Source organism: Sodiomyces alcalophilus, assembly GCF_042370955.1.
Source record: "Sodiomyces alcalophilus JCM 7366 unplaced genomic scaffold ACRALscaffold_1, whole genome shotgun sequence".
Taxonomy (NCBI): domain Eukaryota; kingdom Fungi; phylum Ascomycota; class Sordariomycetes; order Glomerellales; family Plectosphaerellaceae; genus Sodiomyces; species Sodiomyces alcalophilus.
Genome location: NW_027263532.1, coordinates 4,906,721 through 4,931,281, shown reverse-complemented (window position 1 = coordinate 4,931,281; position 24,561 = coordinate 4,906,721). Strand labels below are relative to the sequence as shown.

At 57.7% G+C, this 24,561-nt stretch overlaps 10 protein-coding genes across 10 annotated transcripts; 6 read left to right on the top strand and 4 right to left on the bottom strand.

The window, feature by feature from the left end:
- The first annotated feature begins 376 nt into the window (after positions 1-376).
- On the top strand, positions 377-3,308 carry ACRALDRAFT_1038047 (uncharacterized protein). Its single transcript, XM_071015081.1, has 4 exons — positions 377-1,220; positions 1,270-1,394; positions 1,462-1,671; positions 1,737-3,308. The coding sequence occupies exons 1-4, from the start codon at positions 711-713 to the stop codon at positions 2,803-2,805; spliced, it is 1,914 nt and encodes a 637-aa protein (XP_070880027.1). The 5' UTR covers positions 377-710; the 3' UTR covers positions 2,806-3,308.
- Positions 3,309-4,101: 793 nt separating this feature from the next.
- Positions 4,102-5,176, top strand: ACRALDRAFT_1066602 (uncharacterized protein; the record flags this gene model as incomplete). Its single annotated transcript, XM_071017369.1, has 2 exons — positions 4,102-4,718; positions 4,798-5,176. 2 exons carry the CDS (start codon positions 4,102-4,104, stop codon positions 5,174-5,176), a joined length of 996 nt encoding a protein of 331 aa, XP_070880026.1.
- Positions 5,177-5,921: 745 nt separating this feature from the next.
- ACRALDRAFT_2095863 (glycoside hydrolase family 31 protein) lies at positions 5,922-7,922 on the top strand (the record flags this gene model as incomplete). The annotated part of the gene is made up of 1 exon (XM_071022750.1): positions 5,922-7,922. The coding sequence occupies one exon, from the start codon at positions 5,922-5,924 to the stop codon at positions 7,920-7,922; it is 2,001 nt and encodes a 666-aa protein (XP_070880025.1).
- Positions 7,923-7,969: 47 nt separating this feature from the next.
- Positions 7,970-9,875, bottom strand: ACRALDRAFT_205150 (uncharacterized protein; the record flags this gene model as incomplete). Its single annotated transcript, XM_071021615.1, has 7 exons — positions 7,970-8,116; positions 8,150-8,711; positions 8,749-8,989; positions 9,032-9,047; positions 9,096-9,158; positions 9,233-9,358; positions 9,417-9,875. The coding sequence occupies 7 exons, from the start codon at positions 9,873-9,875 to the stop codon at positions 7,970-7,972; spliced, it is 1,614 nt and encodes a 537-aa protein (XP_070880024.1).
- A 931-nt stretch (positions 9,876-10,806) lies between these two features.
- Positions 10,807-13,371, top strand: ACRALDRAFT_1053470 (glycoside hydrolase family 31 protein; the record flags this gene model as incomplete). Its single annotated transcript, XM_071015778.1, has 1 exon — positions 10,807-13,371. The coding sequence occupies one exon, from the start codon at positions 10,807-10,809 to the stop codon at positions 13,369-13,371; it is 2,565 nt and encodes an 854-aa protein (XP_070880023.1).
- An 811-nt stretch (positions 13,372-14,182) lies between these two features.
- On the bottom strand, positions 14,183-15,368 carry ACRALDRAFT_1026356 (uncharacterized protein; the record flags this gene model as incomplete). Its single annotated transcript, XM_071014789.1, has 2 exons — positions 14,183-15,112; positions 15,207-15,368. 2 exons carry the CDS (start codon positions 15,366-15,368, stop codon positions 14,183-14,185), a joined length of 1,092 nt encoding a protein of 363 aa, XP_070880022.1.
- Positions 15,369-16,029: 661 nt separating this feature from the next.
- ACRALDRAFT_1073389 (uncharacterized protein) lies at positions 16,030-17,108 on the bottom strand. The gene is made up of 2 exons (XM_071018095.1): positions 16,986-17,108; positions 16,030-16,923 (listed from the first exon to the last, which is right to left on the bottom strand). Exons 1-2 carry the CDS (start codon positions 17,033-17,035, stop codon positions 16,176-16,178), a joined length of 798 nt encoding a protein of 265 aa, XP_070880021.1. The 5' UTR covers positions 17,036-17,108; the 3' UTR covers positions 16,030-16,175.
- Positions 17,109-17,482: 374 nt separating this feature from the next.
- On the bottom strand, positions 17,483-18,292 carry ACRALDRAFT_2088241 (uncharacterized protein; the record flags this gene model as incomplete). Its single annotated transcript, XM_071022511.1, has 2 exons — positions 17,483-17,968; positions 18,026-18,292. Coding segments are annotated over 2 exons (753 nt in total), but the record flags the coding sequence as incomplete, so codon positions are not given.
- A 336-nt stretch (positions 18,293-18,628) lies between these two features.
- On the top strand, positions 18,629-20,785 carry ACRALDRAFT_1045849 (uncharacterized protein). Its single transcript, XM_071015415.1, has 2 exons — positions 18,629-20,118; positions 20,185-20,785. The coding sequence occupies exons 1-2, from the start codon at positions 18,859-18,861 to the stop codon at positions 20,344-20,346; spliced, it is 1,422 nt and encodes a 473-aa protein (XP_070880019.1). The 5' UTR covers positions 18,629-18,858; the 3' UTR covers positions 20,347-20,785.
- A 1,217-nt stretch (positions 20,786-22,002) lies between these two features.
- On the top strand, positions 22,003-24,323 carry ACRALDRAFT_1059290 (uncharacterized protein). Its single transcript, XM_071016006.1, has one exon. The coding sequence runs from the start codon at positions 22,406-22,408 to the stop codon at positions 24,143-24,145; it is 1,740 nt and encodes a 579-aa protein (XP_070880018.1). The 5' UTR covers positions 22,003-22,405; the 3' UTR covers positions 24,146-24,323.
- The last annotated feature ends 238 nt before the right edge of the window (positions 24,324-24,561 follow it).

Here is a 24,561-nt window from a genome sequence, read left to right as displayed (position 1 = left end):
CACATTTGGTGTAAGTGCTAGTTGGAAGCTGGTCTCCTGAACAACCTACAACGCTCAGTACGAATATGTACAAAATGAACATTAGAGATAACCTCCCTGTCAGCCAAGACTTGCCGGTACTGGACAGCCAGGGGGTTCATGCTCATATCCATGTCGACATTCCGCCCCTTGCCCTGTCTGCACCTCACAGTCCTCACTGGGCTTAGGATGTCTCTCATTCTCCATCCTGGGCCTCAAGACACCCCTCTTCCTATTGACCCTGCCCTCCATCTGGCATGAACTTTACGGGAGTGAGGAACGCGGGTAGATGCGAACGATATAAGTTCTTTCTCCCCCACAATGTCCAACCTGTCTGCCTCGTCCTTCATTGTCGCAACTCTCTCTCTCTCTCTATGTCTCTCGTGGCAGCAGGCGGAGGTAAACCCACGGCAGGACACCATCAGCATTCGAGGCTAGACGAGTCGAGGTAGTATCGACAGGTTGGACCACATTCTTTCCCGCCGACTCTCACCAGCGCCTTTCACCCAACCCTTCCCACTCATTCCTCCCGGCTTCCAATAGGACCAGTACCATCGTCAGGGTCCTTTTCCTTTCCTTTATTGTTATCATTCTATTATTATCCCACGGACGAAGCGAACACGCCTGGCTGTCCTATTCCGGTGAATACTGTCTTCTTCGACGACGTGGATCAGACTTGTACGGACCACCACATGCGACACACAACAATGGCAGGCGACAAAGCCAACTGGGATGGCCTCGGGGTCTTCTGGACAGCCTTCGCGGCAGGCTGGACCGCCCTCCTCCTCGCGGGCATGGCCTTCCTGCACCACCGACGCGCCATGCCGATCCTGCGCATCCGCGGCCTCCCGCTCTCCTTCTGCGCCATCCTCTTCCTGCACGCCTACTGGCTCGCCGTCCAGCTGGGCTACGTCTACGGCCACCTGATGCCCAACGGCGTCGAGTACTGGATCATGGGCATCTATTTCCCCTTTGGCATCGCCCTCTTCCACGCCTCCAACAGCCAGTTCCTCCACGTCGCCAAGCGCCAGAAGAAGTACGCCCAGTTTGCCTTGCCCGCCGGGGGTAAGAAGCCGGCACAGCAGCCGCAGCCGGCCGAGAAGACCAGGGGGCCGTCCAGGTGGCCTCTGCTTGATAGGTTTCGGCGGTATGATTATACCACCAAGATGTTGGCTGTTGTTTGTGCCGGCATGACGTTTCAGGTCAGTTGACGTCTCTTTTGTCATTTTCGACCGGCACTGACTGTATTAGTTTGTCTTGACGCTGGTAATGTACCTCGTGTCTCGCAAGTTCCACCCCTCCTTTGGCATTCCCGGCACCGAGGTCACCGGGACGCCCGACGAGGTGAAGACGGAGCAGGGTCGCGGATGGGAATGGTAAGTCCAATCGTCCCGCACAATTCACCCTGTCTAAAGACGCGATTGCTGACCCAGGTGAACATAGGTGGCCGTCAGTATTCTGGCAGATTGTCTGGGCGTGGATGGTCGCCCCCTATATCCTCTGGCAGACTCGCGGCATCCACGACACCCAAGGATGGCGAGTGCAGACGGTGGCCTGCTGTCTGGCGTCTCTGCACGCCGCGCCCATGTGGCTGGTCGCGCTATACGTCGACGAAATGAGCGTGATCAACCAGTACTTTATCCCACCCCAGTGGTATGTCTCGAGTCTTTTATTCCTTTTTCACTCACCTCTCCCAAAGACGACTAACACGATTGAAGGATCGCCGTGTCAATCATGTTCATGGAAATCTGCACCATCTTCATCCCCTGCTGGCAGGTCCTCCGCCACCAGTCCCTCCGACAGGAAACGCTCGAGCTCATCGCGCTCTGGGAGACGGGCAGGAAGAACGGCGGCAGCGGCCGGTCGTTCGCGTCCGACTCGACGCGGGTCGGCGGCGGCAAGGAGACGTACGTGTCATGGAAGCACATGGGCGAGGCGGAGCGCGGCGGGTCGATGGACGCCATGACGGCGGCCGGCGGCGGGCTCCTGACCATGGACGCGCTCGAGTACGCGCTCAAGAAGAACCCGGGTCCGCTGCAGCACTTTTCGGCCCTCAAGGATTTCTCCGGCGAGAACATTGCCTTTTTGACCGCCGTGCTGCGGTGGAAGGCGAACCTGCGGGCGCATCAGAACTCCGGCGCGCCCGCTGCGCTCATGGGTTCCTCGCCTTCCTCCCGCGGCCGCCACCACCCCGCCGTCCCCGCCCCTGCGGCCCGCGGAAGCGTGGCCGCCGGCGTTCCCACGGAAGAGGAGGAAGCGCGGCGGACGAAGCAGCGGGAGGAGCGGGACCGCGAAATGTTCAACGAGGCGCTGCGGATCTACGTCGACTTTATCTCGCCGCGGGACGCCGAGTTTTGCATCAACATTTCGTCGGCGGACCTGCGGCGGATCGAAGCCGTGTTCGAGTCGGCGGCGCGGACGGTGTATGGCGACGAGAGGCGGAGCAAGGACACGGCGACGCCGTTTGACGACGACTGGGGCGCGACGGCCAAGAGGTCCGGGTCGCTGTCGAGCGAAAAGGCCATGGTCCAGGGCGACGAGGAGATGGACATGTCGGATGTGGGGTCGACCATCGCGGACAAGGTGTACTACTGGGGCCCGATCCCCGATGGGTTCGACGAGACGGTGTTTGACGAGGCCGAGACGAGCATCAAGTACCTCGTGCTCACCAACACCTGGCCCAAGTTTGTCAAGGACAGGCGGACGTCGTTCGATTCGACCGAGACGGCCGAGTCGTATGATTCGCTGCTTGATATGGTGGCGAAGAGGGGGCAGGCTGGCAAGTAGCGGGACAGAGGGTGATTGGGGCGAAGGACTGGGACAGAGATGAGGATGAGTCGTCTCGGGCTGTGGAATGCAGGGACGACTGTTTTTCTTTTGGTGATGAGGTTTGCTTGTCACCTCATGCTCTTGAACCTTGGTATGAACACCATGGATAATGTGATAATACGGTATACCCACGGAATTTGCAATCAATCATTTTGTCGTTGCTCGTTTGTTGTCCCAAGTAGTGGTAGGGTGGATGCTGGAGTTCTGGTGGTGGTGGTGGGAAGGAAAAGCAGAAAGACGACGGTGGAGATACCGATACCCTTTTGCTCGGTGACACTCGGTAAGCTTCCCCCATCTAGCCATCCCTCGGTGAGCAAGGTGAGGGGCCCAGTTATTAGTCATACCGCACACGCACCACGTGACAAAAGTGGGTCCTTCTGAGACGCCGAAGGTTTAGTCAGCAGCACGCTTGTAACAGGTTACCCCTGGCGCCTACGCTCTGACCAATAAGAGCTACTGCCAAATATTCCCCTGGTCGCATCGTCGACGCTCCATTCGTGATCTCTCTCGCCTTCCCTCTCGCCTCTCCCTCGCCTTCTCCTCTTCTATAACCACGGCTTCAGCGTCACTTCACGTCGAATTGCATGATGCGATTCTCTCCAAAGTTCGTTGACTGGACTCGTCAAGTTCATCTGTAAGCTGGCTTACAGACATCAATTTATCTGCATTAGTGCTCTATAGTCCGTCCTGTTCTTCTCTGTGGACCCGTCGCCAAATCTCGACTTCATCCCGGCGCTTGACCCGTTTTCGTCTCTCCCGCCCAGTCGTCGCTCCACCATCGTATCAGCGTCTCCGCTTTGCGCTTCCGCTTCTCGCTTCAGGTGCCATGGCCGCTTGACACACGTTTCCGTTTCGCTACCCACTCTAACCCAACTCGACGACCCCTTCCAGTCCTCGTCTTCCCTTCAATTCATTCCGTGGCATTTCTTTGCATTCTGTGGGCTGGACCTGTTGTTTATCGTGTTTAATTCCGTCACCATCTCTTCACTCCTTCTACGAGGCCGTGCTGGCTGCTGTCGATTGCTGTCGGAACGCCGCACCAGCTTCGCTGTGGAGCCAGAGCCGTCGCTTTTCTGTTCATCGGCCTCTGCTGGGGCAGGATCCCCTTCTTTGCGACCGTCTTTTCTTTTTCGTCTTCTGCGACTCGACTTCATTACCGCCGGTCGGACACTCTAATATAGAATTGGCCGTTCGATACTACGGTCCTTTTTCCGCCCACTTTCCACCAGTCTCGCGCCGACCATCACTCCCACAATGCACTGGACTACAGCATTGTCGACAGCGACGCTACTCGCGTCTTGCGCCCTCGCCGAAATCTCACCTCTCTCTGTCGACCCCTCCACCCGAGCCGGATCTTCCGACCTCCTCCAGCACGGCGTCCAGGACACGTCCAGTCACTACATATCACGACGGCAGTCATCCGATGACGAGGGCCAGGGCCAGAACGAGGTCGTCCCGCTGACCCCGGACGGTTCGATGGACTGGGACGCGTGGGACAACAGGACAGCGGCGGCCTGCTTGGAGGCGCTGGGACGGCTCAACGAAGCGTCCAACCCTTCGGGCACCTCCATCTGCTACAACCTGCCGGCTCTCAACCGGACCAGCGGCGTATTCGGCGCCGACCTCCGCGTGTACAAGGTTTCGGAACCGTCGGGTTCCTGGGCCAATATCCCGCCCGAGAACATCGAAGTTACCGTCGCCTTCCGCGGCGCCGGCGTGTCGTCTGTCGAAATGAACGAGACGCCCCAAGAAGGTGCGCAAAATAACGCGAAGCGCCAGGAGGAAGAACCGAGCAGTAGCATGGAGCTGCTGCAGAGGTATTTCATCGTTGGGCAGATTAATCCGGAAAACATGGAGGCGAACATGACTAGGTATGTCTTGTTCCTCGATTTCCCTTTTGATGGAGTCGAAAGAAAGTAAAAGAAGAACAAGAAGAATAACACAACCCAGTGCCAAATTAGAAGCTCTCGTCATGCCCATCCTGACCCTCACCGCCACGACCCCCGACGGCCTGACGGTCAGCACCAACGTCTCCTCCAACGAGGCCGCCTTTCTCACGGGCATCTTCTCCGACGAGGAGAACCTCTCCGACTTTACCCGCGCCGACCGTGCCGTCGCCAACATCACCAGGGCCCTGGAGGACGGCGAAGTGGCCTTTGTCCTGCCCGGCGTGCAGATTCTCATCTTCCCCATCGGGCTCGTCATCACCGGCTCTTGGACGCTCCTTGGGCTCGCTGCCTACGGATACGGCACCTACGAACGCATCAACTATGCCGAGAGCTTCAAGCGGAGGAAGGCGCTTGCGACCAATGCCAGGTCTCGGATATAGGCTGTCGCGAGATGCCAGTGGTGTGTATATGAGGAAATTGGTGGGAGTCTGTCTTCTCTGGAAGTATTACGATAACATTCAACCTTGGCTTTGTTCTCCGTTTCAACGTTCTTGGTTTTGTTTACACTTATTTCTGGCACTCGTCCATGTACTGGACGAGATTTCCCCTCGCCCTTTGACGTGCTCCATCTGCTACTGTACGACTACGTCGCCCTCGGTTCACAAGCTACCAATACAATGGCAGCCCAGGTCGCCAGCGCCGTCTTCCCCGCACTGGACCGGGGCTGACGGGCGGTTTTGAAGGTCCCCGACTGGTCGGGCCGCATGTCGTTGTCCACGGGAGTGGAGAGCTGTTGGGGAGCTTCCAGGGGTGACAGGGTGCTGTGTCTGCAGCACTTCTAGCGGTCTAGCGGGCTATTCACTGGTCCTGAGCTTGTGCTTCAACTAACACGGCATTGTCAACCAGCTGCTCGTCCTCTGCCGTACCACAACAAACATCACATCATAGGAATCTCCCGCGCCACTCATATCTGTTCTATCCCGCGTAAGAGGGGCGAAGGAAGTTCAATGACCATTCATAATCGTCCTGGCTACTCCAGTGCATCTCGGGTAGCATGTCCCAGTGCCCCAGTATGTATGTCGTCAGGCTTAAGCGTGAGATGTCAGACCTTCTTTCTTCCCAGTCCTCTCCGTCATCTCTCTAACCAACCCATCTACTCTCAGTAACGACCCTTGAATTGAAACCATGCTCGAACAAGTCAACGACAAACTCGTCTTCCGCTTCGATGCCGAAACACTCTGGATCCAGCCATGGGGTGCCAACGCCCTACGCATCCGCTCCACGCGAAGCCGCGAAATGCCCGACCAAGACTGGGCCCTGCTCACCCCGTCATCCCAGCCCCAGCGCCCAAAGATCGAAGTAGACTCCAAGTCCGGCAGCATCGCCAACGGCAAGATCAACGCCACCATCTCCCAGACCGGCAAGATCCTCGTCCGCAACAACAAGGGCGACCTGCTGCTGGAGGAATACACGCGCAGCCGCAAGGACGTCTTCGATCCCAAATGCAGCGCCCTGAAAATCGACGCCCGCGAGTTCAAGCCCATCGCCAACAGCGACGCCTACCGCCTGACCGCCCGCTTCGAGAGCCTCGACCCGGCCGAGAAGCTCTTCGGAATGGGCCAGTACCAGCAGCCCTTCCTCGACCTCAAGGGCCACGACCTCGAGCTCGCCCACCGCAACTCCCAGGCCAGCGTGCCCTTCCTCCTCTCCTCCCTCGGCTACGGTCTGCTCTGGAACAACCCGTCCATAGGCCGCGCCGTCCTCGGCCGGAACGTCATGTCCTTCGAGGCCCTCTCCACCACCACCCTGGACTACTGGGTCGTGGCGGGCGACCGCCCAGCCGAGATTGTCGAGGCCTACGCCGACGCCACGGGCAAGGTGCCCATGATGCCCGAGTTCGGCCTGGGCTTCTGGCAGTGCAAGCTGCGGTACCAGACGCAGGAGGAGCTCCTCGCCGTGGCGCGCGAGTACAAGCGGCGCGAGCTCCCCATCGACCTGATCGTCATTGACTTCTTCCACTGGCCGCTCCAGGGCGACTGGAAGTTCGACCCGACCTTCTGGCCCGACCCGGACGCCATGGTCCGCGAGCTCAAGGGGATGAACATCGAGCTGATGGTGTCCATCTGGCCCACCGTCGACAAGCGGTGCGAGAACTACCGCGAGATGCTGGAAAAGGGGTACCTCATCCGCACCGACCGCGGCGTCCGCACGGTCATGGACTTTCAGGGCGACACGGTGCATTTCGACGCCACAAACCCGGGCGCCAGGGACTACGTGTGGCAAAAGGCCAAGCGGAGCTACCATGACCGCGGCATCCGCATCTTCTGGCTCGACGAGGCGGAACCCGAGTACAAAGTCTACGATTTTGACAACTACCGCTACCACGCTGGTCCTAACACCGCCGTCGGGAACCTCTACCCGCGCGACTACGCCCGGGCGTTTTATGAGGGCATGGCCGCCACGGGCCAGCGGGATATCGTCAACCTGCTCCGGTGCGCCTGGGCGGGGAGCCAGAGATACGGGGCGTTGGTGTGGAGCGGCGACATTGCGAGCTCCTGGCCCGCGCTGCGTGACCAGGTCGCCGCCGGGTTACACATGGGCCTTTCGGGGTTTCCGTGGTGGACGACGGATATCGGCGGGTTCCACGGCGGGGACCCCTCGGACGACCGATTCCGGGAGCTTTTCGTTCGGTGGTTCCAGTGGGGCGCCTTCTGTCCGGTCATGCGGCTCCATGGGGACCGGGAGCCGAAGCAGCCCCGGCACGGCACTACGGGGGGTAGTGGCTGTTTGAGCGGGGCGCCGAACGAGGTGTGGTCTTATGGTCCTGCCGTGTACGAGATTTGCAAGAAGTACATGTTCCTCCGGGAGACGATGCGAGATTATATCAGGGGGTTGATGAAGGAGGCGCACGAGAAGGGGACGCCTGTTATGCGGACGTTGTTTTACGAGTTTCCCGAGGATAAGGAGTGCTGGGACGTCGGGCAGCAGTATATGTTTGGACATCGCTATCTTGTCTGTCCCGTTCTGCATGAGGGGAAGCGCAAGTTGACTGTCTATTTCCCCCGATTGCCTGGGGGTGAGAAGTGGGCGTCTTTCCAGGACGGTGTTGATCAGAAGTATGATGGAGGGCAGTGGGCTGAGGTTGATGCTCCTCTGGAGTGGATGCCGGTGTTTGTCAGGGGTTGAGGTCTTGGGTTCTCAATCACACACTCTTGAGCCGCAGATAAAAACAGCTAATACACAAAGATAAAATCCTCATTCTTCAAATCCGTCACGTCGTCAAGCCCCCTGTCACCCACATTCTCCTCCGCCATGTTAAGCACATCATCATCAGTCCCCTCGTCCTTGTCCCGCGACTTCCCCCTATCGTCCGCCATGCTCAGATCAACCGGGTACGCAGGCTTACCAACCGCCAGCCGCCTCGCAGCCTGCCTCCTGTTCAGCATCTTAATAAGCAGCATGCCGAGGCCGACAAGCACAGCGAGGGCGACGAACAGGCCCAAGTTGGCGCGCAAGCCGCGATCATACCTCGGCGCCTCGGAGGGCCGGAAGAGCAAGGGGCCGACCATGTTCCCGGCGCTGGCCCCGACAAAGAGCATCCCCGTGGTGACCTTGCGCTTGGTGTCGCCGCCGGTGTTCTGGCCGGACCACGAGTAGACGAGGGGCGAGATGCCCGGGTAGACGGAAATAATATAGTAGCCCGTGAGTAACACGGCGCGGTCGGCCGGGTCGCGGCCCGTGGCGATGAGTACGACGCAGCCGGCGACGGGGAGCAGGGAGAGGAGGACTAGGACGGGGGATTTCATCCTGATGCGGTCGGAGAGCCAGGCGCCGCCTAGGGTGACGACCATTTGCACGGCGCCGAAGGGGATGTTGAAGAGGATGGTGGTGAAACGGTCGAAGCCGAAGGATTCAATGATAAGGGGGCCAAAGGTTGAGATGCCCCCGCTGGGGATGCTTTGGTCTACGGTCAGTCTGGGTTGCTTGACGAAGGGGAGACGTCCAGACATACGAAATGACAAACATGAGGATGAACCAGAGCCATGTCTTGGGATCGAGGGCACATTCCCTGACGTGGTCCCATTTCCACACGCCAGAGCCGATGCCCATTTGGTTCATTCGGAGTCGTTCAATGGCGATGAGCTTGTCGTCTCCTTTGAGAAATTTGGCTTTCATAGGAGAGTCGGGCATGAAGATGCTGGGGTTGTCAATGAAGTAGTCCTTGCTCCTCTTTTTGACTACAGACGCGACCACTTACAACATTACAACGGAGAATCCTACGGTGATGGCGCCACAGAAGAGAAAAATGACCTGTAGGACATGTCAGGGGCTTGTGAGCATGAAGAGGCTGTCACTGACCTGATAGGATTTCAGGCTCTGAGGGTTGATATGCCCCAGACCATAAGCCAACAAGCTGCCCAGCTAGATACTCATAATCAGTCTCTCTAGTCTCTACTGCCAGGAGACTGGATTTAGCACTCCAAGGGCACGCGCACCATGTTGATGACGCCAAGCATAGAATACCATGAAGCGTTGCGAAGCGTCTGTTCCCTACGACGATACCACATCTGCACAACGGCGATGAAGGTCGGGGCTGCAAGTCCGTCCTCGTCAGCGTTGGCCTATGACTCTCAGGCCAGCCCATTCACCTCTAGAGCCACGAGAGTCATACTCACCAACAGAAGCCTCGAAAACACCCAAAAGCAACCTCGTAGCCATGAGCCCCCCAAAGTCCTTTGCCGCGGTCATAACGCAGAGCATGGAACCCCAGCAGAGCACCATGACGGAGATGAACTTGCCAATGGGGAACCGGACGAGACTATACGCCACGATGGGCTGGAAGACGAGCTGCGCAACGTAGACAATGGATGCAAGCCAGGAGAACTGGTCGCCCACGAGATTGGTGTCCTCGATGAGCCCGAAGACGGCGGCGTACGAGAGGGTCATCTTATCGAGGAACTGTAGGCAGTAGACGGTCCATAGGATCGGCAGGAGGCGAAAGTCGATGAGGCGTAGGACGCGGCGGTTGGAGGCCAGCGTGACTGCTACGGGGACGTCTGCTTGCTTGGACTGGGCGGTTTTGTCCATGGCCGTTGGGTCGTTGGCTTGCTCGGTGGCGGGGGCTGGCTGAATACACATCTCTCCGTGATTGAGGGTATGCCCTCGATATGGGTAGACTTTATGTCGTGAGAGAGGGAGTGGAGTTGAGGTTGAGGATGGCAAATATGCAAAGTCAGAACGAGAAAAGGGGGAGATTCGGCAGACCAAGAATCAGACCCAGGTCAGCTCCAGATCAGCCCCCGATCCAGACCAGGCTGGATTTCAGTTAGGGCCGATATATCTAACGCATATACGCCATGCTGCGCCCACTTTGGACTACGAACCCCATGGGGATGGTGAATCATGGGAGTAAGACGACGCTAACTTGGATCAGCTGTTGAGGGTCGATAGCGTTAACCTACTGGAAAACAGGCATTGGGGAGCATGCGGCCCTGGGATATGGTCCGGTGAAAGTTCGTGATCGGTTTCTGTGTTCTTGTCATGTCTTGACGATGAACTCGCCGTGAGGACTCGCTATCACTTACACGGATAGCTGTGTCCACTGAATTCGGCACTTATAACCACCCACTTATAACCAACCCCTGGCTCCAAATACACGGAGATGACACTGAACCCCGTCCTCACACTTCTCAACCCAGCATGTCTTCGTAAATATCGTCCATCCATACCAGGAACTGTCAGCCAGAATTCCTCACACTACGGTGTAAATGCTGAAGACCTGTCGTAAACAAAGTTCGCGAGGACGACGGGCCATCGACTACTAGCTAACCCCTGACGCCCTGACCTGTCTTGTTCGTGTTGCTCCCCACACGTGTGGTTCTAGGCGCCCCTATTCGACCGACTGTAGCTCCGATTATCGCGGGGTCCCTTGGCTGATCGTCAGCATTGTCAAGTTCAAAAAGACAGGCCTCCCTGGGAATCTTCATGTCTTCATCATGCGACACAATCTCTTTCTCGTCCTCTATTTGCGCCGTTAAATATATGGACTTGCAACTCAAAAAGTCAGAATATGCCACAACGTGAGCGAATCCCCGCCGGCTGGGCTGTTAGCCAAGATGGCGGCGCAGACGGCGCAGACGGCGCACCAGCCGTCACCCTCACCAACGCCGATACGAGCTTACCCTTCCGCTTCTCCTTTGAGACGGTCCGTCCTAATGTCTTTAGAACGACATTCACCTCCGACTCTCATCCCCTGCCCCCCCATCCCAGCATACCCCGGCCCAAGACCGTTTTGGGGTCCGCCAGCCCCAAGGTCAGCTCGACCGACACCAGCAAACGGATCCAGATAGGAGAAATTATCGCCCAAGTCGAATGGAGCTCGACCGTGCCCCTCGTCTCGGTAGCCTTCGCGGAATCCCAGGACAAGCCACTCCACCAAGACGTGCCCCATCGGGCCTACGCCGTCGACGGGCCCGGCGTGGCGCACTACACCCGCTACAACAGAAACACGCTCCACGTCGGGCTCGGCGAAAAGGCCGCGCCCATGAACCTCTCCGGCCGACGGTTCCAGCTTTCCGCCACCGACAGTTTCGGCTACGACGTCCACCGGACCGACCCCCTTTACAAGAACATCCCCCTCCTTATCAACGCCACCCCGCGGGGCTGCGTCGCCATGTTCTCCACCACCCACGGCCGCGGCCAGTACTCGGTCGGCTCCGAGATGGACGGCATGTGGGGCTTCTACAAGGTCTACAGGCAGGACTACGGCGGCTTGGAAGAGTACATCATCGTCGGGCGCACGCTCAGGGACGTGGTGCGCTCCTACGCCGACCTGGCCGGATACCCTTTGCTCGTCCCCCGGTGGGCGTTCGGGTACTTGTCCGGCGGGATGAAGTATTCCATGCTCGACGACCCGCCGGCGTCCGAAGCCCTGCTGGACCTGGCGCGCAAGATGAAGGAGCATGACATTCCCTGCTCGGCCTACCAGATGTCCTCGGGCTACACCGTCGCCGAACACCACCCCAAGACCCGCAACGTCTTCACCTGGAACCGTCACCGCTTTCCCGACCCCAAGGGTTTCATTCGCGAGTACCATAAGATGGGCATGCGGCTCATTGCCAACGTCAAGCCCTACGTGATTGGTAGTCATCCGGAATACGAGAAGCTGAAAGCCGCCGGCGCTCTCTTCACGGACCCACATACCGGTCAACCGGCCGTCGCGCGGTTATGGAGCGCCGGTGGTGGAGAAAGCGACAACGGGGGCCACATCGATTTTACTTCCGAGGCAGGGTTCAAGTGGTGGTACGAGGGCGTCAAGAAGCTCCGGGAACAGGGCATCGACTGCATATGGAACGATAACAACGAGTACACCATTACCGACGACGACTGGGAATGCGCCCTCACGGAGCCCTCCCTTTCCGTCTCCGAAGAGGCGAGAAGGCGCCCGCAGGTCGGCTTCTGGGGACGAAGCCTCCACACCGAACTACACGGCAAAGCCTCCCACGACGCCCTCGTCGCCGCCGACCCGGACACCCGCCCCTTCGTCCTCACCCGCAGCGCCACGGCCGGCACGCTGCGCTACGCCTGCAGCTCGTGGAGCGGGGACAACGTCACCTCGTGGGCGTCGATGAAGGGCTCCAACGCCCTATCCCTCACGGCGTGCATGTGCCTGATGCAATGCTACGGCCACGACATTGGCGGCTTTGAAGGCCCGCAGCCGGACCCGGAGCTTCTCCTCCGCTGGGTGCAGCAGGGGATCTACTCGTCCCGCTTTGCCATCAACTGCTTCAAGACGGGGAGCGATAACTTGGTTGGCGACGTCATTGAGCCGTGGATGTACCCTGCCATTACGCCGCTCGTGCGCAAGGCGATTAAACGGCGTTATGCGCTGATTCCCTACCTGTATTCCCTGATGTTGGAGAGTCATCTTACCGCGACGCCGCCCCAGCGATGGACGGGATGGGGGTACGAGGGCGATGAGGAGGTCTGGACGCCGTTGATGATGGACGGGGAGACGCAGTATTGGCTGGGGGATGCGTTGCTCATCGGGGGGGTGTTCGAACCTGGCGTGAACAGGGCGAGGGTCTACCTTCCCAAACGGTGCGATGATGATAACGACAAAGATGGAGGCTTCGTGAATGTCAACGCGCCGTATCAGCATTTTAGCGCAGGACAATGGGTCGATGTCGACGCCGAGTGGACCGGTGCCGGCATCCCTGTCCTGGCCAAAGTTGGGTCGGCCGTCCCAGTCGGCAAGGACGTGCAGGTCCTGTCGCCCGGGGAGAAAGAGAACGTGGCGGACCTTCCCCTGGACGACTACCGGGGTGTTGAGATCTTCCCACCTCGGGGGGCATCCCGGCCTGGGAAATGGCACAAGACGACCTGGTATGAGGATGATGGCGTGTCGGCTGTTTCCAAGAACAGGATTTCGTCGTATACCGTTTCTTACTCAACCACAGAGTCCGAGGTAAGGGTCAGGTTTGTACGGAATGAGGAGTCTGGGTTTGAGGCGCCTTGGAAGGCCGTGGTTGTCATCTTGCCCCCTGGAGATGAGAGGGTTGTGACGAAGGAGGATGGAACTGAGGTCAAGGCGCTCGAGAGGGACCATTTGGGAAGAAAGAGGTTCGAGATGTAGTTGCCTTGTAGGCACATTGGCCGTTTGGAGTGCAGATGTGCGTTGAGGAATGAAGTCCCAGCCGTAACCCCTGAGCCCCTGGCCCTGAGTCCCTGAACCCCTGAACCCCTGAACCCCTGAACCTCCGAATCTTGAAAATCGAACCTGTCTAATTCCATCACATAGGGGACAAAAGAAATATCTATTTGTCCAGTTAATCAGGCACATAGAGTCCATTAAAGAGGATACAAGTCGTTTCTCCTTCGCAGAGTTCCAGCTAGAAAGTCTTCCAACCATCCGTCATCCGTCGTCGGAGACGGGACAACAGCATAATGTTGGATAACATTTTTGGCAAGATCATGAGAGGCCTTTCCCACACCGGACTGATGATGCATAGTACAAGCCTCAGCCTTCTAAGTTCTTGTTCATCATGGAGGCTCCACGAACCGGTCCCTGAAACAGAATAACAAAATAACGGTACTTAGCCTGAGGCAATTCCAGGAACTGGGTGTCCAGACCCTGGTCAGGTCCAGAAACCCTCACACACTGTACACAGATAGACTTGGGCTACTCCCCCTTCTAACCAAACACTATACCTAATCCCCATTCCAGCGGAGACCTGGCACCCCAAACCTGTTTTCAAGAGTGAGCAAGACTGCATATGTGCACTGCATGCAAAGAACGATGGACACTCGGTCCCTGCAAGGAACGAGAAACAGACTCGAATGTACGTTCTAGGAATGTAAAACTTGATTGACGAGTCGGCGGACGAGCGCCGTGTCGTTTTTGAGTATGGTGCCTACGACAACTCGTCGGTCATCCAGCAACAAGGTTACACCGTGCTTTCGTTTCCTCGTCCGAGATCCTGCAACGTCATCTCGACTGGAGGATCACCGGTCGCCGACGGTTTCTCCCTGAATCGGAGACAATGATCCCCAATGCCCCAACCGGCGTCGTAATCAATCGCGGTAGGCCGGACATATGTGGGAATGTCAAAATCATACGAGAAGGTCCGATTCCGCAAGAGCGGGATATGGTTAAAGCGCCAGTCCCAGATTGCGGCGTACGATGCCCGGTACGATACCAACGCGGTAATGGTGCTAATGGCAAAACCGGCAACAATATCGTACCAGTGGTGTGCCTGGTCAACGGTGAGAATGGCGCTCAGGACAAAGGCCGTAAGCAGGAAGTTGAGGAGCAGCGCAACATCGAAGAGCCTCGGGCGGCGGGCCGAGAACACCTTGGCCTTCCCGTTGATGTACAGGGCCAAAAACACGTACGCGGCAGCCGCCACGGTGGCGTGGCCCGAGGGAAACGACGTCATGGCCACCTTGAGCTTCTCCTTATCCGGTTGGGTGCAAATTTCGGCGGTGTAGAAGACTTGCTGGAATCCGACGCCGTTCAACCCAGAGGCGTTGTGAGCGGCCGCGAGGGACACGTCAGGCATACAGACGTCCAGGAACGATGGACGGAAGCTGCCAACAACTTGCTTGACCACCACCTGAAAGAGCGTTCCTGTGAGGATAGAAGAGACGATGCCCATAATGGCGTTGTTGGTGTCCCAGAAACTGCGGACGTGAAACTGCGCCACCAGAACAACCAAGATGGGGACGGCAGAGCTAAGAAGCCCCGAGAGCCACGAATCGATGATCCAGCCGCGGTCCGGGTACGCCAGAGTTGGGTAGATGATATCACCGGACCCGTCAAAGGTGATGGGGAACGTCCGTCGACTGACGTCGCTGCCGAGAGGAGCGAAATGGATCTGAAGTCATTGGCTGCGTTAGTCGGGCATATGTAAAGCAACAGAGAAAGAAAATGAACAGAAAAAAGAAAAAGAACCGGGTGGGAAGACCAACCCCAAGGGCCACGCCGGCCAGAACCGCCATGGTGAGAAGGTCGGGCCACATTATCCGCAACCAGGCGAGGAAGAAGCGGGCAAAGGCTCGAACGGACCGGACGGTGTCCCGCGTGAAGACGGGTTCGATGGCATCGAGCCGCTCGATGCCCTGGGAGACCATCACCTAGTATCCGCGAGAGAGACGACAAAATAGGGGGGAAGTAAGAGTGTCTGGATGAAGATAATGCAATGCGCGGCTCTAATGAGATGCAGAGAAGACGATAGCGAAATTAGATGCAGACCAAAAAGAGGACGGCGAGAGTGCGTTGATGGTAGAACTTGTTCTAAGGGGCAGTGAAGCAAATAAGTGGCCTCGACCGTGCTTCGGGAGAAGAGCTGAACAAATGGTCTCACTATAATGCCCCTCATCCTTTCCCTCTTACTGAATACCTTGGTGAGAAGTGCGGGAATTCCACTTACAGTGATTTATTGGTCCCATACAAGTTGTACGTTGTACGTACCTATGTAGGTCGGTCCTTCCATGATAATGAAGCCATCGTCAGAAGGCGGGGGACAGGGGGCGGGGCAGGCAGTAGGACCTTCCACAGCAGCAGGATTCGTGAGCGTATTTCAGGCACCAGGACTTCTTAGCTTACCTGTAGGGAAGGAAGTATGGTGGTTTAGGAGCCCTACCTACCCAGTACAGGCATACATACAAAGTACCTAGTCTATGATCCAGGGATAGTGGCGTATCTTGTCGAAAGAAACCGAGCAGTGATAGGCTACCATCCAAGGACAACTACTTCGTAATACCCGACTCCCGGTAAGGTACCTATGAAATAAAACCATCCGAGTTGTTCTTTCTTATTGGTATGGGTATCTAGGGGTATCTCCTTCCTATCCTGTGAGCCGGTGGCCAGGCCTTGCCTTTACAGAGGCCATATCAAACATCTTCCCATCTCGTCCCGTCTCCCAGCACACAGCACCCTCACTTCAGAGACTGGCTCCGCAGAATCGCCTTGTGCCTCTTGGCATGGTACTTGACGTCTTTGGGATGCAGCGGGTTATACACGATGCGACATATCTTGCATTCCTCAAACGCCGGCTTCGTCGACAGGTTGATGGTCGTCTGTACCGGTGTCGATTTGGTCCGTTTTGGTTTCTCGCCCGTCCCCTTCCTTGACACATTCCCGTCTAGTCTTTCATGCGCTTCGTTCATCGTGCCCAGTAGATCCTGCCGCGGTTGTCGCACGTCCCTTTTTGTCCGCACATGGTCTACTGCGTCCCCTTCTTCGCTGTCCACTGTCCTTGTGTGACTCGGCTCTGTGAATTGTAACCACCTGCCGTCATCCACTGGGTCGGTTTCATCTTCGCTCGTAGAAACCACGGCAGACGCCGGCGGTCGAAGGCGCAGTCTTCGGGGACTCCGGCGCACAGTCTTGCTTTGTGGAGGGGACGAGGGTGGTGTCGAAACTAGTTTGCAGGGATCGGAGAACGGATCGGAGGAGGGGCTTGTGGAGTTGGCGCGGCCGGGTCTGAAGTAATGGAGGATCGACCTCCTTTCAAAGTTGTTGGACGAGGCAGGACCGGGTAGTCGAGGCAGCTCGCTGGGCGTAGGTGGCTCTGGATCTTCTGAAGAAACCCTCCTCCGTTTCTCGGTCGTGGTGGTTGTGGGGTGGTTCGAAGGCTCGCTGTTTGGATGTGCTCGTTTTCGACCATAGGTGCGTAATGGCTTCCTATTGACCGTCAGCATGAGAGCAGAGATGCCAGGGAGGATCGTATCGTCTAGGACATTTACCTCTTGTCGCCGGACGACCTTGTGGCCGGCAAGCCGTGACTTTCCGACATCTCAGTCCCTACAGGTATGCCTGGCAATGTAAATAATATTGTATATGTTGGGAGAATAGTCAATCAGGTCGATAGCCCAGCAATTCAATGTCAAAGAGAGTTCCTTCGAGAGTGTGGTGGCTCTCAATACGCCCCACCGTATCGCGTTCCAACGCGTCCCGGCACATCGTCGCGCAGTCACGTGCCTCTCTACGCTAAAAACAAAAACAAAGGTGAGGTCACACAGTGCGGAACCGACAGGAACGAAATGTCAACCAACAGTGGAATTTCTCAACACCGTTTCCGACTCGCAGGGTATCGTATCTATTCACCTGATTCCTCCTTCACTCCTCTTGGGAACCGCCTTCGGAATCCCTCTTCCTTTTCAACGACTTTCGTCTCCAGTAGCACCGCCTTTTCCTCCTCCCCATCCCCTTTACCTGTAACCCCCTTCTTCTCCCCTTCCCCCTCCCCCTCCGGCCCGACAACCCACGTCTGCACCACCTCCCGCTCCTCCTTCATCTTCTTCTGCTCCAGTTTCGCCTTTTCCTTCTTCCGCAGGTAGCCGTTATACACCACCACCTCGGCGACGGCCACGACGATCGCGCCGGCCAGCGTGATGAGCAGTCGCGGCGTCGTGCGCCACCAGCGCCCGGCGACCCATATCGTGGCCGCGACCCCCATGATGCTGACCAGAAAGTTGAGCAGCAGCATGAGCTGGCGGTGCACTTCGGCGTATGTGACGTCGTCGTCGCCCTCGTCGGCTTTGGTCGTCGGCCGGTTGACTTCTGCGTAGGCCTGCGTTCGGGTGAGGGGAGCGTTGGGGAACTGTCGCGCAAAGGCGTCCATGCGGGAGGAGGGATGTTGTTGCGGTTGTTGTCGGACCATGCGTTGGTAGGATCGTTCTTCTTCGTCGCGGCGGAGACGGGCCATGAGGGCTTTGTATTCTTCGGACTGCAGAGGTTGGTCAGTTACGAAGTCGTCGAGAGTCAGGGGTGGGAAATGACGGACGGGCTCTGGTTTCGGTGGAGGTGGAGGGATGTAGACTTGGGAGCCCCGTAAGAGGGTCTCCAGACTGCATTCGTATCCCTCTACCGCCCGAAGTTGTTTCCACAGGTGGATGATTTGGCTGTGGGTGATGGGTTTGCCGACCTCCGGATCGAGGAGGGACGGTTCAGAATCGGGCGTATCGGGTTGAACTTGGGGTGAGGATTCGGAGTTGTCGCGTGTGTTGTTTGAATTTAACCGTTGCAAGCCTTCCACAATGGGAAGTGTCATTGTTAGGCGGACCATGGTTGGATATGGACGGTGGACGGAGCAGCATGTCGTGAGAAGCGCAGCAGACATAAAGCTATTCAGCTGCCTGGGTGGAGGTTCGGTAGGTAATTACGAAGTATGGTATTGAGTACACTGTGTACGTTGTGTCTAGTCACTGTACCTAGCACGGCACGTGCTACGCAGCTGACTCCAGCTGATACTCCCCACTGCCAGGCACATTGACCTGCATGCCATCCGGGTGGAGCTTCAGCCAATCACAGATTCGTCTGAAGGGCCGGAACCACCTCGGTCCCTGTTGACTTGTTCCGACGAATTTCTCGCGAGCAAAGGATGGAAAAAAAAAACAAGCCAAAGAAAAAATGCGAGTCGTTCCACGGCCAGCGACCCAACGCTCCATTTTAACGGTCAATTGATTCAATCGACGCCTCTCCACGCTCGCTACGACTCTCTCTTTTACGCATCCCACCGTCTCGACGCTCATCTGTGCATACGCGTATCCCGAACCCTCCGACCCTCGGATCGAAAAATCCCCGATCAAACTTCACAGACCACGAACATCCGGCGCCATGCAGCAGCTCCGGCCCGGGGCACGGGTGCTGCTCAGCGGCTATAGACTTACCTCACGACCTCTCCTCCCTACCTCATCATGTACACATTGCCGCCAGACCGCCATCCTACGGGACCCGAGGATACACTTGAACATGGCCGCGTACCACGGCTCGTCCAAGAGATCGTCAGCATGGGGCGCGGCCGTATCGGTGGCTTCGCACATGGCGTCCAATGCCATCAACCGCGTCACCAAGGGCGAGATGCCCATCGACCCGCTACGGACGGTGGCCAAGGAGATGAAGTTTTTGACGGGCAACATCCGGAAACTGCTGGGGTCCGGCCATCCGTCCCTCGACCGCGTGGCCAAGTACTACACCCAAGCCGAGGGCAAGCACATGCGGCCGCTCATTGTACTCCTCATGTCGAGGGCAACGGCCATATGCCCTAAAGAAGCGCGACATACCTCTTCGTATTCGGACGCCCCGGCCGGAGGCATCGACTCGGCCATGTCCCCCCTCAACATCCTCGCCGACTTTAACCCGTCCCTGACGCCCTCATCCTCGACTCCCTCGTCGTCCTCGTCAACCTCGTCCCCCCTCACCGAAGCGGCGCCCGCCACCCCCACCGACGCCGACACGCAGATCCTCCCGTCGCAGCGACGCCTCGCCGAAATCACCGAGCTGATCCACACGGCCTCGCTCCTACACGACGACGTCATCGACCACTCCGTCTCGCGGCGCGGGTCCCCCTCGGCGAACCTCGAGTTTGGGAACAAAATGGCCGTGCTGGCGGGCGATTTCCTGCTGGGCCGGGCATCGGTGGCGCTCGCGCGCCTGCGCAACGCCGAGGTGGTCGAGCTCCTGGCCACCGTCATCGCGAACCTGGTGGAGGGCGAGTTTATGCAGCTCAAGAACACGGCGCAGGACGAGCGCCGGCCGCAGTGGTCCGAGGAGACCATGAGCTACTACCTGCAGAAGACGTACCTCAAGACCGCCAGCCTGATTTCCAAGTCGTGCCGCGCCGCCGCCATCCTCGGCGGCGCCGATGCTGCGTCGGTCGACGCGGCGTACCTGTACGGGAAGAACCTGGGGCTCGCGTTCCAGCTGGTGGACGATTTGCTGGATTACACGCGTAGCGAGGCCGAGCTGGGCAAGCCGGCGGGGGCGGATTTGGAGCTGGGGCTGGCGACGGCGCCGTTGCTTTTCGCGTGGGAGACGATGCCCGAGTTGGGTGCGCTTGTGGGACGCAAGTTTGAGCGGGAGGGCGATGTGGCCAGGGTGAGTTTTTTTTCCCGTCTTTCCCTCTTTCCTTTGGAATGGAGAAACTGACAAACTGCGAATTAGGCTCGGGAACTGGTCCTGCAGAGCGACGGCATCGAACAAACGCGGGCTCTGGCGAAGGAGTACTCCGACAAGGCCATCGATGCCATCAGCGGGTTCCCGGATAGTGAAGCCAAGGACGGGTTGGTGGAGATGGCCATCAAGGCGTTGCAGAGGCAGAAGTAACGGGACTTAGTGGTCAGGGCCACCTACGAGAAGAAGTGTATCTGTACGTTGTATATTGGAGCGCCTGCGTAGACTGGAAAAGGCGGGGTGCATGAACAAACAGCATAGAGGAAAGTGCATGCAGCATATGTACAACACGGTCGAAACGGGATGGGGGTTTACATGTTTGGTGTATATTTGAGTCTTTCCTCTCATTTTTTCTTTCGGGTGTTTGTTTCGAGAACAAGACAGACAGACAGGCAAACTAGAGCACGATGAACGACGAGATTTGAGAGGGTGTTCAGTGGGAGGTGAGGTGAGGTAGCCGGTGTCCTACGTAGTCCTAAGCGGACGATACACCATGAAGTGAAGACGGAGGAGGGTGGTTGGCCTGGTGCCTGAAAGCTTGAAAGAAGCAAGATCTCCCCGTGAGCTAGTCCAAACGGTTCGTCGGGCTCCCAGGTCGATCAGGGACAGGACGATGGAGGAGGGGAGGTCCATGGTCGCTTGCCTTTCGAGGAGAACGAGTACGACTAGATCTAGAACGGCCGAGATATCACAGCCTGCTGCACAGAACGCATGCCGACGATGACCGCGTGACAGCCCAAGTCGTATTCGCATGTACGTTGTAAACGATTACCCCTGTCGGGTCAGGCGACGTGTCTGAGATGTCTGTGGCGTCGTTCGGTCTAGGCTTTCAGGTGTTCTTTTGTAAGAAAGAAAATATTCATGGTTTTTTATTGGCGACGTGGCAGGACGTAGGACCAATCCCAGGTAGAGGGAGGGAAGCGTGAGGTTTACTCCATAATTACTCGATGGAAATTCAGCTGTGTACGTTTCGTTTCAGTCGTGAGATTTGGAGCCGCGAGCCAAAGGTCCCGTGATGTGTTAGTCAGATGTAGCCCGTTGCACGGATGGGACAATAAAACGCCGGGGCCCCCGAATGGTTTTGGATGTACCGAGAATTAGTGGGGCACGTGCTTCGCAGCCCGCGTCTGAATCAGGAAGGAAGTGACAATGCTAGGATTGTGATTGGTTGTAAAATTCAATGTGGATCTTCGGCGGACTCCGACGATTCAGATCAGCCAATCAGATGTGGATGATAAGAACGGATTAGGACAAGGGCAATTGATAGTACGATGTATTATTCGATCTTTACTTGCCTCATTTTCCCCGCCCCTTTTTTTTCTTTTTTTCCGTTCCTCTTCAGGACTCGCATTTTCCCTCACGTTCTCGACCCAACCCTACGTGACACAGCAGTAAGCCAGCATTTCGGCCGTTCTAAATCCATAGACCACGAGGATGGCAACGATAAGCGTGCAGTGCCGTCGCGTATCCGTACTTCGTACTATCGCGTACTAGTCCGAGTATCGACCACGCTGATCTCGAGTAATGGTTTCGAGTCAAACACTACAAAGATGCATCATAGAGGCGAATCCAGCGCAAAGGGTTGACATGCCTGGTATTCGGGGTCCAGTCAGCGTGGCCCAGGTTGACTGCTATGCCGCAGCCCTTTTCGTCTCGCTGTCAGAGAGAGAAGAATGACGAGGAAGTGTGAGTAATGAGAGACGAGACGTCAAAGCTAAGCCTGATGAATGATGATTTACGCTGTACTGTTGCGTCTCTTTTGGCTCTCTTCGCTTTCAGTCTCGTTCAAGAGACCGTAGACAGTTCCACGGCTTGACTATATCTCTCAGATACTAGAGGTCAAAGGGCTGTGTGGCACCACACCTCAGTCTCGGCTCGGCTCATGGGCTGGTTGGCTTATCTCACTGACTCTCCGAAGACGCCCGCTCCGCCGCCACCCACCCGACTCGAACCCACCCGGCCGAGAAGTGAAAAGGAGATAAGGGCCTGGCTCCCTTTGCCTCTTGTCTTTGTCCTGCCACATGCAGCTAGCTGATTCAACGTCTTTTACGTCTTCAACGTCGTTTTTACCCTCGAATCCGTCTTACCGTATCACCACTCGCTTTACTTAGCTCTTGTCTATTCCAACCTTTCGACAGCATAGAGGAATAGAATTCCTTAAACCCAGCCAGTTGTGGCCCAAAAAGATCCCAAACCAAACCCCAACTCCACCATGACCGTTGTCATCAACGGTACATCACCCTCACCCTCACCCTCCCCCGCCTTGTACCCCACCTCCCCCATCGTCGTCCTCACTTCGACGCGAGTCGTCATCACCCTCCCCGATAACTCGCTCGTCCTCACGCCTGCCACCCTCATCGTCTCACCCCAGTCCGGGAAGATCCTCGACGTCATCCCCTCCGTCCTCCCTCGCTCGGCCTTCCCGGACTCGGCCGAGTACGTCGACTATGGCAACAAGCTGGTCCTCCCGGGCCTCGTCGACGCCCACGTCCACCTCAACGAGCCGGGCCGCACCGAGTGGGAAGGCTTCTGGACCGGCACGCGCGCCGCCGCCTCGGGCGGCGTCACCACCGTCGTCGACATGCCCCTGAACGCCATCCCGCCCACCACCACCGTCGCCCACTTTGACCTCAAAGTCGCCGCCAGCAAGGGCCAGTGCTGGGTCGACGTCGGCTTCTACGGCGGCGTCATCCCGGGCAACGCAGACCAGCTCGTGCCCCTCGTCGAAGCCGGCGTCCGCGGCTTCAAGGGCTTCCTCATCGACTCGGGCGTGGACGAGTTCCCCGCCGTGTCGTCCTCCGACGTCGACCTCGCCATGCGCACGCTGCGCGACGTGCCCACCACGCTCATGTTCCACGCCGAGATGCTCCCGCCCATCGCCGCCTCCGTGGGCGACGCCGTGCAGCAGTCGCATCCCCCCCTGGCGCCCCAGGGCGACCTGTCCGCCTACAGCACCTTCCTCGCGTCCCGGCCGCCGACCTTTGAGACCTACGCCGTCGAAGAGATCCTGTCGCTCGCCCACCTCGCGCCGGACCTGCACCTACACATCGTGCACCTGTCGGCTGCCCAGACGATCCCGCTCTTACGCAAGGCGCGGGCGGCCGGCATCCACATCACGGCCGAGACGTGTTTCCACTACCTCGGCCTCAGCGCGGAGGAGATCGAAAGGGGCGACACCAGGCACAAGTGCTGCCCGCCCATCCGCGAGGACGCCAACCGCGATGCGCTCTGGGAAGAACTCACGGCGCCGGAATCGTGTATTCGTACCGTCGTGTCGGACCACTCGCCCTGCACGCCCGAGCTGAAACTGCTGCCCGACCACCTCGCCGCCTCGCAGTCGGAACCAGAACTCCTGCGAGCGCCACCCATGCGTCATGCCGACTCGGGTATTGACATGACGGCACCCGAAGACCGACGCGACGAGCCGGGACGGTGCCCCAGGACAGGGAAGAAGGAGAAGAAGACGGAGGGTAAGGTGACGGTCGTCGACAAAGACGGGACAGTTTCCTGCACGTCGAGCACGAGCGGCGACTTTTTCGCGGCATGGGGCGGTATCTCCTCCGTCGGGCTCGGTCTTCCCATCCTTCACACGGCGGCGGCCGAGCGAGCCGAGCAGGGGAAGACGTCCGGGGTACCGGGTATCGTCGACATGGTACGGCTGTGCAGCCAGGAGACGGCGGCGCAGGTGGGTTTGTCTCACCGCAAGGGCGGGCTCCGGGTCGGGCTGGACGCGGACGTGTGCGTGTTCGACGACGAGGACGAGTGGGTGCTCCGGAGCGGGGACATGAAGTGGCGGAACCGGTGCTCACCTTGGGAGGGGAAGAAGTTTCGTGGTCGCGTCAGGGAGACGTGGCTGCGTGGTCGCAGGGTGTTTTCGTATGGGGGATCGAACGGGGGGTTTGTGGGGGGGAGGCCGGTGGGTGAAGCCATTGTTGAGAGGAGGACGGCGTGACGAGATAGGAAATGGATGATGCTGGATGGAGTACAAAGTATAAAGTACACGGCTAGTACCGGCTTTCGATGTCGGAGAAGCGAGATGGGTACGGAGTATATGAACTTGGCGTTTGGTGTTACTATAGATAATTAGCCAGCTATTCTATTTCCTGTTAATCTATAATTCATTCTATTCGTCTCGTGTCTTGGCTCGTCCATGTCGATTTGCGTGGTGTTGTGTTCTTCCATCGGTCACGGTCTACGAAGTACCTAGGTACCTTACCATCTGACTTTCGAATCTGATTAGTCATTTAGACATCCCATTCTAAACTCATTCCAGTTAGATCAATATCACATAATCAACATGACTAATCACTCCACTCACTCCGCATCGGTCACACTTGCTCCGGCTTCACTTCTCAGACCTCAGACCTC